The sequence below is a fragment of the Acromyrmex echinatior genome, chromosome 1 (genome assembly GCF_024713525.1).
Source record: "Acromyrmex echinatior isolate Ae372 chromosome 1, ASM2471352v2, whole genome shotgun sequence".
Lineage (NCBI taxonomy): Eukaryota > Metazoa > Arthropoda > Insecta > Hymenoptera > Formicidae > Acromyrmex > Acromyrmex echinatior.
The window spans coordinates 9,525,772-9,540,424 of record NC_141852.1 but is presented as its reverse complement, the minus strand read 5'-3'; the positions used below and the strand labels follow the sequence as shown (position 1 = coordinate 9,540,424).

The 14,653-nt window shown below is 36.0% G+C and overlaps 1 protein-coding gene across 5 annotated transcripts in view; it reads left to right on the top strand.

The window, feature by feature from the left end:
* The window catches only part of trol (terribly reduced optic lobes), a 197,604-nt gene that overhangs the window by 175,037 nt on the left and 7,914 nt on the right, over positions 1–14,653 (top strand). For all 5 annotated transcript variants that reach the window (XM_087409407.1, XM_087409399.1, XM_087409394.1 and 2 more), the window contains 22 exons: positions 81–374; positions 451–653; positions 941–1,166; positions 1,479–1,849; positions 2,014–2,296; positions 2,576–3,017; positions 3,351–3,647; positions 4,234–4,373; positions 4,444–4,624; positions 4,876–5,148; positions 5,541–6,095; positions 6,393–6,813; positions 7,070–7,295; positions 7,361–7,658; positions 7,817–8,077; positions 8,608–8,874; positions 10,205–10,393; positions 11,062–11,331; positions 11,562–11,713; positions 11,973–12,280; positions 12,563–13,029; positions 13,287–13,455. In XM_087409407.1, coding sequence (XP_087265533.1) covers positions 81–374; positions 451–653; positions 941–1,166; positions 1,479–1,849; positions 2,014–2,296; positions 2,576–3,017; positions 3,351–3,647; positions 4,234–4,373; positions 4,444–4,624; positions 4,876–5,148; positions 5,541–6,095; positions 6,393–6,813; positions 7,070–7,295; positions 7,361–7,658; positions 7,817–8,077; positions 8,608–8,874; positions 10,205–10,393; positions 11,062–11,331; positions 11,562–11,713; positions 11,973–12,280; positions 12,563–13,029; positions 13,287–13,455 — 6,293 coding nt within the window. The remainder of the gene's footprint in view (positions 1–80; positions 375–450; positions 654–940; positions 1,167–1,478; positions 1,850–2,013; positions 2,297–2,575; positions 3,018–3,350; positions 3,648–4,233; positions 4,374–4,443; positions 4,625–4,875; positions 5,149–5,540; positions 6,096–6,392; positions 6,814–7,069; positions 7,296–7,360; positions 7,659–7,816; positions 8,078–8,607; positions 8,875–10,204; positions 10,394–11,061; positions 11,332–11,561; positions 11,714–11,972; positions 12,281–12,562; positions 13,030–13,286; positions 13,456–14,653) is intronic.

Here is a 14,653-nt window from a genome sequence, read left to right as displayed (position 1 = left end):
ACTATTTTGTACAACTTCTATAGAAATATAAGTTATCTTGATTAAAATAAAAACTTAAATCTATCATTTGCACTTTGCAGATTCGTGTATCGTTTACCAACTCGATTCGAAGTTTCTCTTTGATCGAATCCAAGAGCACCGACACACCAGACATTGTAGAAGGAATTCATCTAAACACCATTAACCGAGAAATAGTTTATAGCGAGTTTCCCAATCGTGGTAACAACGACGTCTACTACTGGCAATTGCCCAGCATTTTCTTAGGAGATCAAATAACATCTTACGGTGGTAATCTCAAGTACACTGTCAGATATGTGCCTTCTCCAGGCGGTCAAAGTTCAAGGAACAACGCTGCGGACGTCGAACTCATTAGCGTGAGTGCACATTCGTGAGTCTTAATCAGCGTACTTGACGATGAAGATATAACAGATTAATTTAAAATGTATACAGGCTAACGACATCAACTTGCTTTACTATTCCCGCGAATCTCCCGAGCCTAACTCTCAGCAATCATTCACCGTACCATTGCTCGAGCAATATTGGCAACGTAATGATGGAACTCAAGCGGATAGGGAGCATCTTCTAATGGCTTTAGCGGATGTACGAGCCATCAGAATCAAAGCCACTTATACGACGCATACAGACGAAGCTGCGTAAGTACTTTATGCATTCTTGATTTTTAATCTTATATTCTATCACTTAATTGTGAATATCCTATATTCACAATTAAGTGATAACAATAAAGAAAAAACGACTATTTAACGACTATTTAAAAAAGCTATTTAAGCTTTTTAGAAGAATTATCCGAAAGAAACATTTCGAACTCTTTAAAAATGTTTATAAAATAGATAATATATAAATTTCCGACATTTTAAAACAAGAATGCTTTAAAAAATTTTTTAATTATCGTGATTGAGCAAGAGCATTATGTATGCTTCAGGCTCTCCTTCGTGTCTTTGGACACCGCCGAAAAATATAACACAGGTAAAGCTCGTGCAGTCGAGGTTGAAGAATGTACTTGCCCCGCTGGCTACAGAGGACTTTCATGCGAGGATTGCGACGTTGGTTACACCCGGGCCATTGAAGGTCTCTACTTAGGCATCTGCGAACCGTGCAACTGTAATAATCACACGAATCAATGCGATCCCGAAACTGGCACTTGTGAGGTAATAAAAACAATTTTAATTGAGCGACGACGTTACGTTTTAATTAATGAAATTCTTTTGTTTTTTTTTTAATTTAAATTTAATGAAAAAGTTTAATCGTTTAGACTTAAAATAGCTATATTGGTAACTGCTTAATTTAAATACAATATTTTTCCAAAATGCAATTTTATATATTTGGTATAAAGATATAAAATATAAAAATATAAAAACTTAACTGAAATTAATTAGAATTTTATAAAAATATGGCTATGTAAATATGTAGATAAGGAATCAGAAGTATTTGATACAAAAATTGATACCTTACGTCGACAGAATTGCGCTCATCATACTACGGGAGAGTACTGCGAACTATGTGAACCGGGATACGAAGGAGACGCTACTCGAGGCACCCCGAACGATTGCACGTATAGAAGTCAGAGACCTGAGCCATGCAGATGCAACGAGGCTGGTTCACGCAGTACTTCTTGCGTCGACGGTCGATGCGAGTGTAAGAGGAACGTCGAGGGTCCAGAATGTAATCGATGCCGCCCGTCGACATACGGATTACGCGTCGAGAACATTGATGGATGCATCGAGTGTTACTGCAGCGGAGTAACTGATCAATGTCATGAGAGTACATTATACGTACAACAAATACCGATGTGGGTATATGACTCCCATCATGGCTTCACTCTTACGGACTCGTAAGTATGCTTCATTTTTTCAAGTTTTTTTTTAAGTTAATATAAGCATGAATAAAAATTTTATTATTTTTTCCCTGTTTTATTTTGATAAATAAAATTTGTACATATAATAATAGCAAATAAAATTAGAATTTGGAATGAATTGATTTAATGTCCTTATTTAGAACTAGACGCGATATAATTGACGACGGCTTCGAGCTAAATGTGGCAATGAATGAAATCGGCTACCGCTATCCGGACAGTAGAAGCCGCAGATTATTCTGGTCACTTCCGAGTGTTTTCACCGGTAACAAAGTGAAGAGTTACGGCGGAAACTTGACTTTGACGCAGCATATCACCGCGTATCCTGGCGCTCAGAGTTACAAAGATCAAGACATTTTGCTAATTGGCAACGGCATTACATTATTCTGGACGAATCCGGTGGAGCTGCAGCCTGAAATTCCACTAGTATGTAGATTAGATGTTATATTTTATAATTTTTTGAGAAGATCGAAAAACTTGATGCCTGAACCCAATTTGCCACAAAATTTGTAAAATTTTGATATTTTTTACCATAGTTGTTCTAATAAAATTTCTTTACCCATTATTTAATTGAATATCTACATCATTTATCTTCAAATAATTTAATTTATAGTATTATATGTATAAAACACCAAACTCTATATAATGCTATAAATTAAATTAAAATCCAAATGTTTCACAATTATAAAGACGTACATCTTTCAGACTTACACCGTTCCTTTGAAAGAGCATGAATGGAGAAGACTGACCACCGAAGGACCGCGCAGCGCTTCCAGGACAGATCTCATGATAGTGCTTTCCAATCTAGAAGCTATCTTGGTCCGCGCGTCCCACAGCGAGCGAATGACCGCAACATATATCAGTGACATCAGCATGGACACAGCCGTAGAAAATCTGATTGGAAACCGACGTGCGACTCAGGTTGAAGCTTGTCGCTGTCCGACCGGTTACACGGGTACTTCCTGCGAAACCTGCGCTCGCGGTTATTATAGAGACACCAGCGATCGGACTATCAGTTACTTGGGCGCGTGTAATCCCTGTCCATGCAACAAAAATGAAGAGAGCTGCGAAATCAGCAGATCTGGTCATATCAAATGCCACTGCCTGCCAGGATACACGGGACAGTATTGTCAAGACAGTGGTGTCGGTAAGTAATAGCGCTTCTTAACGCTATAAAAATTAGAAATAATATTTCATTCACATAATGTTTCCAATTATTCGTTCTCAAAAAGACAACTTTGAAAAAGAATTGAATGATAAATTGGACTAAATTATATTTATAATGAAAAAATATATCGTTCTACGGTAAAAAGAAAATAATCTACAATCAAATTATCTGATTTGTTATATTTGAATATGTTTTTGGAAGTGAGAGCAGAATTTTTTTCGTCAAGATTTTACATTTATACATTATAGTAAAGAAAAGATTTTAAACTCATTCTTCTCTCCTAAGAATAGTAATGAACAATACGTTGGTCAGGTGAGCTCATGGTAAGCCTAATGCCGATGAACGGCGAAGTCGAGCCGTATTCCACGATCCAATTTACGTGCAACTATGACTATCCAGACATGTTTTACATCTATTTTAAATTGTCGTCGTTCGACGGATTTCCCATAACTGCACGGAGTGGCGAAATCGGCCCGATAATGAAGACAGAGAAAGGAGCTATCCGCACTTGGTTCGTTCACATGGGGAACGTCCCCTGCAACGTGGAGTGTCACATCGTGAGTGACCGCGGCAAAGAATTGGTCAAAATTGTGACATCGATTACGCCAGGTTTGACGGACTAAATAGCGAGAGCTTTCGCATCTTGTCCGTCCATCGGTGATTCATGGCAAGGGCTCGGATTATCATTTCACAATCATACCTGCGTTGTTGCCAGGTCATCGTAAATCATTATTGTAGTATCATTATCACCGAGCCTGGTGAAGGTACTTTCTTGGATTTGTAATCTTCATCACGGTTCTATAGTTTTTCGCAGGATTAATATTTGCGGAAAAGCTTGACTGTTTTTCTGGTATATGGTATATTCAGTATCACGGATGTCCTGTCGATGTACAGTAAAATATGTGTACTGTAGCAATTAATACAAGTGTATCATTCTTCGAAATAACCGTCATTGTAATGATGTCTTATCAAATTGTAATGATTGCATCCTTGTGTTACAGACGAATGTCGCTTATTCATTGCAATGTATCCACAAAATTGTTAAATTCAATAATTCCATATCTCTCTGTTGTTATTCGTCATATTGTTTTATTGTTGCACCAAGTCTACTGCAACTTTCACGATTATGAGAGAAACAGAGAGAAATCGCATTTGTCGATTTTTCAAATCAATCAATTTTTTATTTCCGTCACAGTTGGAGAACCGCAAACAACTAGTACGCAGAGCTCAGTATCTCCACCGAAAATCACAGTTTACATACAAGAAAATGAATTCCAAATCGTCCATACAGGAAAAACCGTCCGATATCATTGCACAGGCAGATCTAGAGAACATGTAAGTCTTTTATTGACTCCTCTTATAAAATGCTTTTATAATTGCAATTTCTTTTTATGATTAAAAATAGGAATCGGTGAACATTAGATGGGAGAAAGAAGGTGGTCAATTACCGCCTGATAGGAGCGTGGACGACTCAAATGGACTTTTGGTAATTAGAGATGTGAAGGTGTCTGATAGCGGCATATATGTCTGTCAAGTGAGCGACGGAACAAACATTGGATATAAAAAAGTCACACTAACTGTTGGAGGTATAGCGTAAATATGATTAATTTTAATTGTATCGCATCAAACTTAATATAATCTCGTAAATTATTTTACTATAAATTTTACGAAACAAATTAAAAAATAGATTAATTAATAAATCTCAATGTTATTTAATTATTATACATTGTATTACTGGATGCAGCGTTTCCACAACACTTACTAGAAATACCAGGTACAAATCATAATCATGTCAAATCCGTGAATAGAATTTATGTAATTTTATGCCTTCTTTAAGGAACCAATCCGGTAGAGCCTAGAGTCTCTATAAGTCCATCATATCAGCAAGTGAGGGAAGGTGAACCTGTTGAGTTCCGTTGCGAAGCCACTGGTAATCCGGTACCTCAACTGGATTGGATAAGAGTTCACGGAAGCATGAGTCCGGAGGCGACATTCTACAACGGCGTATGGAGTCTTCCAGCCGCGTCGAAGAACGATGCAGCCGAGTACAAGTGCGTCGCTAGGAACAACGTTGGCATAGATGAGAAGACGACCATCTTATACGTTCAAGGTACGGTCAAAGCATTCAGAAATCTCGAACATCACGAAATTTAAATCTCAAACTATTGTAGATCATACGAGAATTATTTTTTAATCCTTCGTTTGGATCTTTTTTCTCCAGTCCAAGTTGTTCACTGTTTTAGGTTTTCAAAAAAAATGTGGAAAAATTTAAAGTTACTTTTTAATATCTTTATTACACATTATTAAATAGGTTTCTCTTATTTTAGAAGAGGAGAACCGGATTTCGCTGTCCTTTATTTTGGAAAAATTTGAGAGTCGAATTCGATTGCATCAAAAAAGATCTAGATTGCAGATGGAGGATTAATATTTAATAGTATTAATCTGAAACTTACAGTTATAATTCGTGCTTTATTAATGATGACTTCACATTCTTCGTTGCAGATAATCCTAATAAACCACCACCTCAAGGCTTACCGCCGACTATAACTCCGTCCGAATGGTCCGGAACCAGCGAAGATGTCGTCAGGTTGATCTGCACACCGTCTCAACACGTGAATGTCACTTGGACGAGATCCGGTGGATTGCCGTTACCTTATACCGCCAGTCAACGTGACGGTATTTTGACGATCACCAATCCCACCCCCAGCGATTCCGGCATATACGTGTGTACCGCGACAAGTGTTCGCGGAACGGAGACGAGTACCACTGCCAGGATTACGATAATGTCTCGGAGAGAACCACCATTGGTCACGGTCAGGCCGTTTCGACAGGAGGTGAAACAGGGCACTGTGGCTGAAGTACGATGCATCACTAGCGGAGAACCAGGTTTACAGGTGAAATGGAGCAAGTACACGGAAACGATGAGCTCCCGTGTCCAACAGGTAGGAGACACGCTCAGGATCATTAACGTCCAGGTCTCCGATCGAGGAGTATATCTATGCCGGGTTGCTGGCCCCACAGGCAATTATGAGGCTAGTGCCATCATCGAAGTTGAACGTAAGCTCATAGTACTTAAAAAAAAAAAAATTCTCTAAGTCTGCTATATATGTAATTTATATTCAAATGACTAAGCAAAAAGCGTTTAAAAATATTTGAATGAAATAAATTTTTATTCTCCAAATTATATTAAAAAATCATGTGATATAAATCAGAAAAGAATGCACATTTTTATAATTTTTAAATAGTGCAATTGGCATCAAATTACTGATTTTTCATATAAATCAGATATAAAAAACTCATTTTCATTCCAATTCTTTATTAATTCTGCAAGATCAAATTGTCTTTTTATTGCAGCTCGTGAAGCTCCAGTTTTAGAGCTGTATCCACAAGATATACAAACGGTCATCCTCGGCGGTTCCGCCGATCTTCAGTGTCGCGCGAAGGCCGGTTTCCCAGCGCCCGAATTGCGATGGTCTCGCGTAGACAATCGACCATTCGCCTCCAATATCGAGCAACTTCCTAGTGGACTCCTCAGACTGTCGAACATCACAGCGAACGACGGCGGTGCCTACATCTGTTCCGCGTCAAATGAAGTCGGTTCGACGTCAGTCATCGCGCATATCGAGGTGCAGTCTATGCCTGTGATCACTATCACACCGCAGCACGGTATCTTGCAGGTGAAACGCGGAAGTCGAGTTCGTTTGATGTGCAGCGCGAGCGGTCATCCGCAACCCAATGTGGCTTGGAGCAAATATGTGAACGGAATAACGATACAGTAAGTTCACTTCATTGTAGTCTTATGAACTAATAACAATTGTAGAAATTAATTTTTAATGACTTTAACTATTAATTTTAAAGCGTAAATTTTTACATTATTGAAATTATATAACATTAATTATAATACAATTTTGTAGTGTCTGAGCAATAAAAGAAAATTTTATTACACTATATATAAATTATATTATAATATTAAGCATTTAAAAATTAAGCTTAAATTACAATTTTTTTTGTGACATTATTATGATTTATAGGGACACATATAGCAGAACAGCAGCTACTCCTTTAAGTGCCGTTTACGAAATATTCTCTGTTTCACCCGATGATGAAGGATCTTACACTTGCACAGCTACGAACGCCGTAGGAATAGCCGAAGAACGTGTCCAGATCCGCATTGAGGATGATGACGATTACGTGCCTTGCACTGGCGACAGAGGCGATATTCCATGCGACGATGATCGACAGCGACCACCTGATTCTGTAAGTATTATAATTTTGTCGCCTCAATATACAATGCCACGTTTTTAATGAAAAATGATTTACAGAGGGACCCGAACAGGGATCAAACAGAGGGAGGAGTATTAATTCCCAAAGATTACTTGAGAATCCCGGACGGTGGCAAAGTGGAGATGCGTTGTCAGGTCTTCGGACCAGATGGAGACCACATCTATCTGGACTGGAAGAGAAGCGATCATCGTTCCCTCCCAGAAGGTAGCACAGTGCACAATGGAGTGTTAAGTATCCCAACTGTTGATAGAAACGCTGCTGGAGAGTACATCTGTTTGGGCTTGGATCCTGCCGGCACAGTGCTCTTCCGGGCGAAATCTCATCTCGAAATTATATGTGAGTATGAGACGAGTATAAAACGCATCGAATTAATGTACAAACAAATTGCAAGATTTAAACCACATGGAATAAATAAATTTGAAATCGATTTTTCTTTAACAGTTTCTTTAAGAAAAACTGCATAAAGACTAATTAATTTTTTTCTTTGATTTTAGCTCCACCAAGAATTGAATTAAATCCAACGCGCCAGACAGTAGGACCTGGAGAAAATCCATCTATAATTTGCACCGCTACGGGAGATGAACCTCTGCACATCGAGTGGAAAGCCATAGGACGTCCGTTACCATATTCTGTATCGGACAGCGGTGGCATCCTGCAATTCCATGGCATCACATATTCCGACGCTGGCAAATACGTGTGCAAAGCAACGAACGCAGCAGGAACGGCGGAAGCGGTAGCAGAAGTTTTAGTTAATGGTTAGTTAATAATCAGTTAGATTTTTAAATTTGCAATATAAATTTTTTTTTATTTTCTCTTAAATAATTACATTTATATAAAAAAAGTTATTTAATATTAAAAGAAAAATCTAAGAAAAAAATATATAACGCAATTATATAGTATATCTTAAAAACAAATATATTTTTTTTATGTGAAATCCAGTAAACAATCATCAGTAACACAACTATTAGTTATAATTCTTCACTCACTAATATAACTGTAATATAATATGTATTATATTACAGTTAAATATAATATATAAAAAAATATTATTGAATAGAAAATTATAACTATAAATTATAACTAATTATAATAATTATGTTACTGATAATTAGTGATTACTGAGAATATTCGTACATAAAAAACATTAATTGGTAAAAATGTATGATTTTTTAATCTTTGCTAAAACAAAATAATATGTTTAAATATCCGTCAAGCCTAAAATGTTTATTAAATATTTGAGGATTGCTCAGTGCAGCAAACTATAATTGATATTTACGATTTGCAGAACATCCTTACGACAATGCAAGGATCCGCGCTGAACAAAGAGACGTAGTAACTCATGCCGGTAATTCTGTACGCTTACGTTGTGAGGTGCGCGAACGTGCGACGATCCATTGGAGCAGAGAAGGGCTATCGTTGCCGACCAACGCGCGAATCGGAGAAGATTACTTAGAGCTGACGCAAGTGAAACCGGAAGACAGCGGAAGATACATCTGTCAGATCCAGACGAGCCGCGGTGTATCCAGCGATTATATTAATTTCAACGTTTCTCGTAAGTTTAGCTATATTTTCACTAAGTTTCATCGTTTCAGCATCATATCATAGATTTTTGCTTTCATTCGAATGCATCTATTGAAGATCGCAGTACACACGCTAAATGATATGTCGCCTATTGAAAAATCCTAATTTTTGCCTTTAATTCTTTCGGGATATTATAATGTTATTCTGACTTTTAATATCTCGAAAGGATTAAATCCCAAAATGCTTTTTTTACAAAATACTTTGTTTGCTATTTCTCAGTGATTTTTCATCAATAGAACATTTTGGATTTCTGGTTCATATGACGATTTCAATTTCTCGTTCAGGACGCGACGGATATAAAATGCCAATTTCACGTTTGTCTTAATAAAAAAAAGAAGCAGCACAGAATGATTTATCAAAAACTTAAATAATTAATATATATATATATATATATATATATAATACATATTTAAACAATAGCAATTTAAAAATAAGTATTATTTTATAAATTTATACTAATCCGCATCACTCATATCACTAACAAGCGCGCAGCAGATTACTCTCAGACAATACAAACAGCAAAAGACATCGTGCGAAAGCATTAAAGGGAACACATCAACAAACAATCTGAAATTCAAAATTTTCTGTAATCAACTATTGCGTAGATTTTTAAAAAATGTAAGGATATATTATATAATATATAAATTACAAATTTGCTAAATATTAAATATTTTTAAAAAATTTATATTGAAACAATTCTCTCCGCCGCGGCATGATCGGACAGGTGGTAGGTTTCCAGAGGATGACCTAAAATAAAAAAAAGAGTTTAGACTATCTTTAATTGATTTTGGAAGTTTAAAATAGAAAATACTAAATTTAAGACACTTATTAATTATATCTTCGAAAATACAAAACGAATATTAAAAATTAACATTACACAATATCATGTTGTACATTATCATACCAATAACTAAAGAAAAAAATGGCATTTATTGTCTGTAACATATTCTTCGGAATATAAAACGTAATTCAGTTAATTATCATTGAGATATTGCAACAAGCAGACAAGAAAAATGATAGTATACCGGTTTATCCCACTATCCTGCTTTCAATCTCCTCTAATTTTGGGCAAATTTGGATAGATTGTGTATCCCTAAAATAAAAATTAATCTACGTAATAGTTGACTTTAAAAAAATCTTGAATTTTAGACTCTGTCAGAATAATATGACTCCTTAAACGTTTAGATGTCTCTTGAATTTTTGTATAGTTTGGTCTATAATGAGATCATGTATATTACAAACGTGGTTCCATGAAGTTTCCACAAGTTTAGGTTTTTTACAAAGCTCGCGTTGTGATTTAGTAGTTAATTTGCTTGCGGATTGCATGCCAGTGTACCGATCGCAGTGCAGGCACTGGGAGTATCAATGCAGAAGCCTACAATGCATTCCGATGGAATACTTTTGCGACGGCTATATTCAGTGCAACGACGGTACTGACGAACGCTTCTGCCGCAACGCGCGCTATCGCCAATATCTTCAGAGACGACGCGGTTTGTTTTGAGATATATGTGTGTCGTGTGATGTCCCGTAGTTTTCCTACTCGTAGTGAACTGTCCTTTCTTGCTTATTGTACGAACTCATGAGGAAAGGATACGGATTAAATTAAATTAAATTAAATTATGATGAAGACTCTTTAACTAAAGACACCAAGCTCGGCAATGTGTACAAATAAGTGAAAAGATTGTAAAAAACGAAGTTACGAGTTTCCCGCCAGTTATCTTTTTATAAAATGTAGAAGAATCTAGTGCGGAAGAAGTATCACCCGTATCCCATCCTTGTTAGCAGCAAATACGATATGTGTAATCAATACATATACTTTTTAGATTTTAATTCGACGCTATTTTTTGTTAAAACTTTTATTCTGAGTAAATCTCTATGTAATATTCTTCTACAATCTTTGAATGCTAATATTAATTATTCCTTCAATAAGAAATAAGTTTTCTTTATTTACGTAATTTTTCCTGACGAATTTCAAACATGATATATAAGGAGTTTAGATACAGATACATGCATAAAACGCTGCAAACGCATCTCGAAGTTCATTTTAGAAATCGATAAGACTGTAGTATCTTCATGTTATGTGCAAAACAGGATATACATTTCCTAATTCTACGATCAATCTTAACAGATATAGCCAACATGCATAATTCGATTCTAGCTGCGGCAGTGCCTTCAGTAAGCATCGAAGTGTCTCAAGATCCAATAAACATCGGCGACACCGTTGATATACATTGCACATACACTGGAACACGCAATCCACGTTATCGCTGGACGAGACCGAATCATGTGAGCCTACCAACAAACGCACAGGAGTACGGCAACGTCTTGAGGCTAACTAATGTAGTCGTTAGCGATAGCGGACCCTACAGATGCACAGTTGACACATCCGAAGGCGTACTCGCGAAGGACTTCAATTTGATTGTCCACGGTAATTAATAGACAAACAATTAATATATATGTGACAAACATAGATAATGAACTATTTATATGAAAGATTACACGTATATTCTTCTACGTATATCTCTTTTAATGCACAAATATCTACTTTTTGCCAATGCCCACTCAAACTGCGCATATGTTTTATGTAAGTATAAAGCCGACGAATAATTAATTTTATTATGAAAATTATTATGGACAAAAGATTTTATGATTTTCCAGGCGGAATTCTCGATGAACCAGCGATTGAAACCAAATTGGCGCCGTACGGATCAAGTCTGGAAATGGATTGCCGGTTAGATCTCGATCCACCAATACAATTCCAATGGAACAAACTCGGTGGACTTCTGCCACGTGACAGTCAGACTTACGAGGTATATAAAATGCATACGTATCATATACCTATTTCTATCTAATCAGGAATTTAATGATAATTTCCTTAGCGAAATTTAATACTGGAAAGTAGTGATTACTTATTTTAAGTATTAAAAATATTATATTGTTCAATGCTTTTAGTACTCAAAATAAATAAATTTCCAGTATTAAATTGAATTTTTATAAATGTTATATTATTTTAATAAAATGTTTTATGTCATTCGCGATAATTTGAATTATATAATTTTCATTTTGCAGAACAAATTAAAATTAACTAATGTAAAGGCTGAAAACGCTGGAACGTACATTTGCTCCGGAAATAATGAAGAATCGCGAGTCGAAGTACCTACGGTGCTAGTTGTAACAGGAGTTGTGCCTAATTTTAGTCAGGCACCTGAAAGCTACATTGCTTTCCCTCCTCTACCTGACTCCTACCTCAAGTTCAACATCGAAATCTCTTTCAAACCGGAAAGTTACGATGGCATTCTGTTATACAACGACGAATCTGGTCATGGTGACGGCGACTTTATCGTTTTATCTCTAAATAACGGATATCCACAATTCAAGTAAATAAAACAAAATCTTAATAAATAAGTATGAAATGCATCACGAGTAGCGCCTTTTATTTTACTTGTAGAGTTCCAACAAACATGGAGTCCATTGACTTTTATCTGAAACTTTATCTAAATAAAATTTTGACTTAATTATATAATTAAAAATAATATTTTTAATTTAAAAATAATATTTTTAATTTAAAAATAATCGACATTAAATTCAGCATAGAAATTGTAATAAAAAGTGGATAATTTCCTAAACGCGGGTTATTAACGTAACGAATTTCTTAACAGATTCAATCTCGGTTCTGGACCAGCTGTTATTCGCGCGGATAAGCCTGTCACCTTGAGCGAGTGGCATACTATTAAGATCCAACGCAATAGAAAGGAAGGAACGATGCTGGTGGACGGCGAAGGCCCTTACAAGACGGTTGCTTTAGGCAGACGTCAAGGTCTTGATCTTAAAGAACCCCTTTACATCGGCGGAGTGCCCAGCTATAGCAGAATCAACGTGCAAGCCGAAGCGAACACTGGTTTCGTCGGATGCATCAGCCGACTAGTTCTCGGTGAGAAACAAGTCGATCTGATTGGCGATCAGACTGACAGCGTGGGCATTACGACTTGCGAAACCTGCGCCGAGAATCCCTGCAACAATGGTGGTGTGTGTCAAGAAGCAGCCACGAAAAACGGCTACACATGTCTGTGCCGAGCCAGTTTCAGCGGCAAACATTGCGATAACATCGGACAGTCCTGCTATCCAGGTATGATAATTTATCACATTTTTTAATTTATACTTTTTGTCCAGTTTGCTATGACTACAAAATGATGTCTATCTGATCTATCAATATTAATTATCTATTTTAATAGTTATAATTATTAATTTTAAAAATCGCATGCATAATATATATATGTATTAAATATTATTTTTAAAAAATTTTAATATTTTATTGCTCCACAATTTAAAGTTTTTAAGCAATAAGAGACTTGTAATACTAAACACATTGAATGATGATATTAGGTGCCTGCGGAGAAGGTGAGTGCATCGATGAAGAAGCCGGCGGCTTCCATTGTTACTGTCCAATCGGGAAGACGGGATCAAGATGCGAGCATTCGGTGAACGTCTATGATCCGTCTTTCCATGACGACAGAGCTTTCATCGCTCACGAGACTCCAAAAGCTCTTAGACGGTAAGTACCTTTGCTTGATCGAACGCACGTGCACGAATTATTTCTTAATTGCACTTAGTCGATGTTAGAAGCGCACATAATGGAACATATTGTCACGGTGATTGTGTCTCATTATTTTATTTTGAGTTTTTTAAGTGATTATTTGTATATAGTTCACCTGCGAAAAATGAATGAAATAAAAAAAATTATAATAAGACACACTCTGGAAAATTATTCTTTAAAATATTACAAGATATGAGCAGTTTCGAATATAATTAATGATTAATAACAATTGTACAGTTAGAAATAAATTTTATTTAATAAATTTTGTATTCTTCTGAAATATTTGAAACACGAAAAAATCTTTATCTAGATATAAGAATATTATAAATATAAATATATATTATAAAAATCTATTTTTATGCCTTTGACGAACTAACAGATTTAACTATAATTGGAATATAGGTATTAATCTCATTGTCAGTGCATATGAACATCCTCAAGCATCCTAATTACTAAAATTCTTTTCAGGGAAAGAGAGAGTTCGACCACTACACACAGTCGATCACGATTACGCAACGCACAAATTAGGAAACCACGATCAAGGCCACATCACCACAATAATTTGCACCACACAAAACATTAGCTAGACCTAGCACCAATTTTACGCACTCAGAGAATCATTACTTATCCAATCACAACAATAAACTTTTCCCTCCGTCTAATAAAAATCACCGTACATAATGAGCTATCTAAATTTTTTAAGATATGTTTATGCCTGTATCCGAAAAGATTAGTCAGCTCGATTTGTTTTTGTGCCAATTTTTCACTGCCTTTTTTCTTTACGCGTAGTGGCGATGGTTATGATAGTAAAAAGAATAAGCAATGAATTCTTAACAGGTAGTTGGCGAGCCTGCATAGTGCGTAGTTCTTTGTAATGGACATGGTGCTGTAACGTTAGAACAACAGTCAATATATATATATATATTTACGAATTAGTAATTAATACGTTTTGTACAGCTTCTTAATTAATACATTTAACGCGTCACTTTAGTCATTATTAATTATTAAAAGTAATACGTGAAGTCACTGCCAAATCAGTCGCATTTAACAGTTAGTCCCCACTCAAGCTTAGAAAACGTCAAAGTCGTAACAATCACATACGTGTATATGACAGTTATATATGACAGCATATGTAAAATGTTTGTACTTATATATC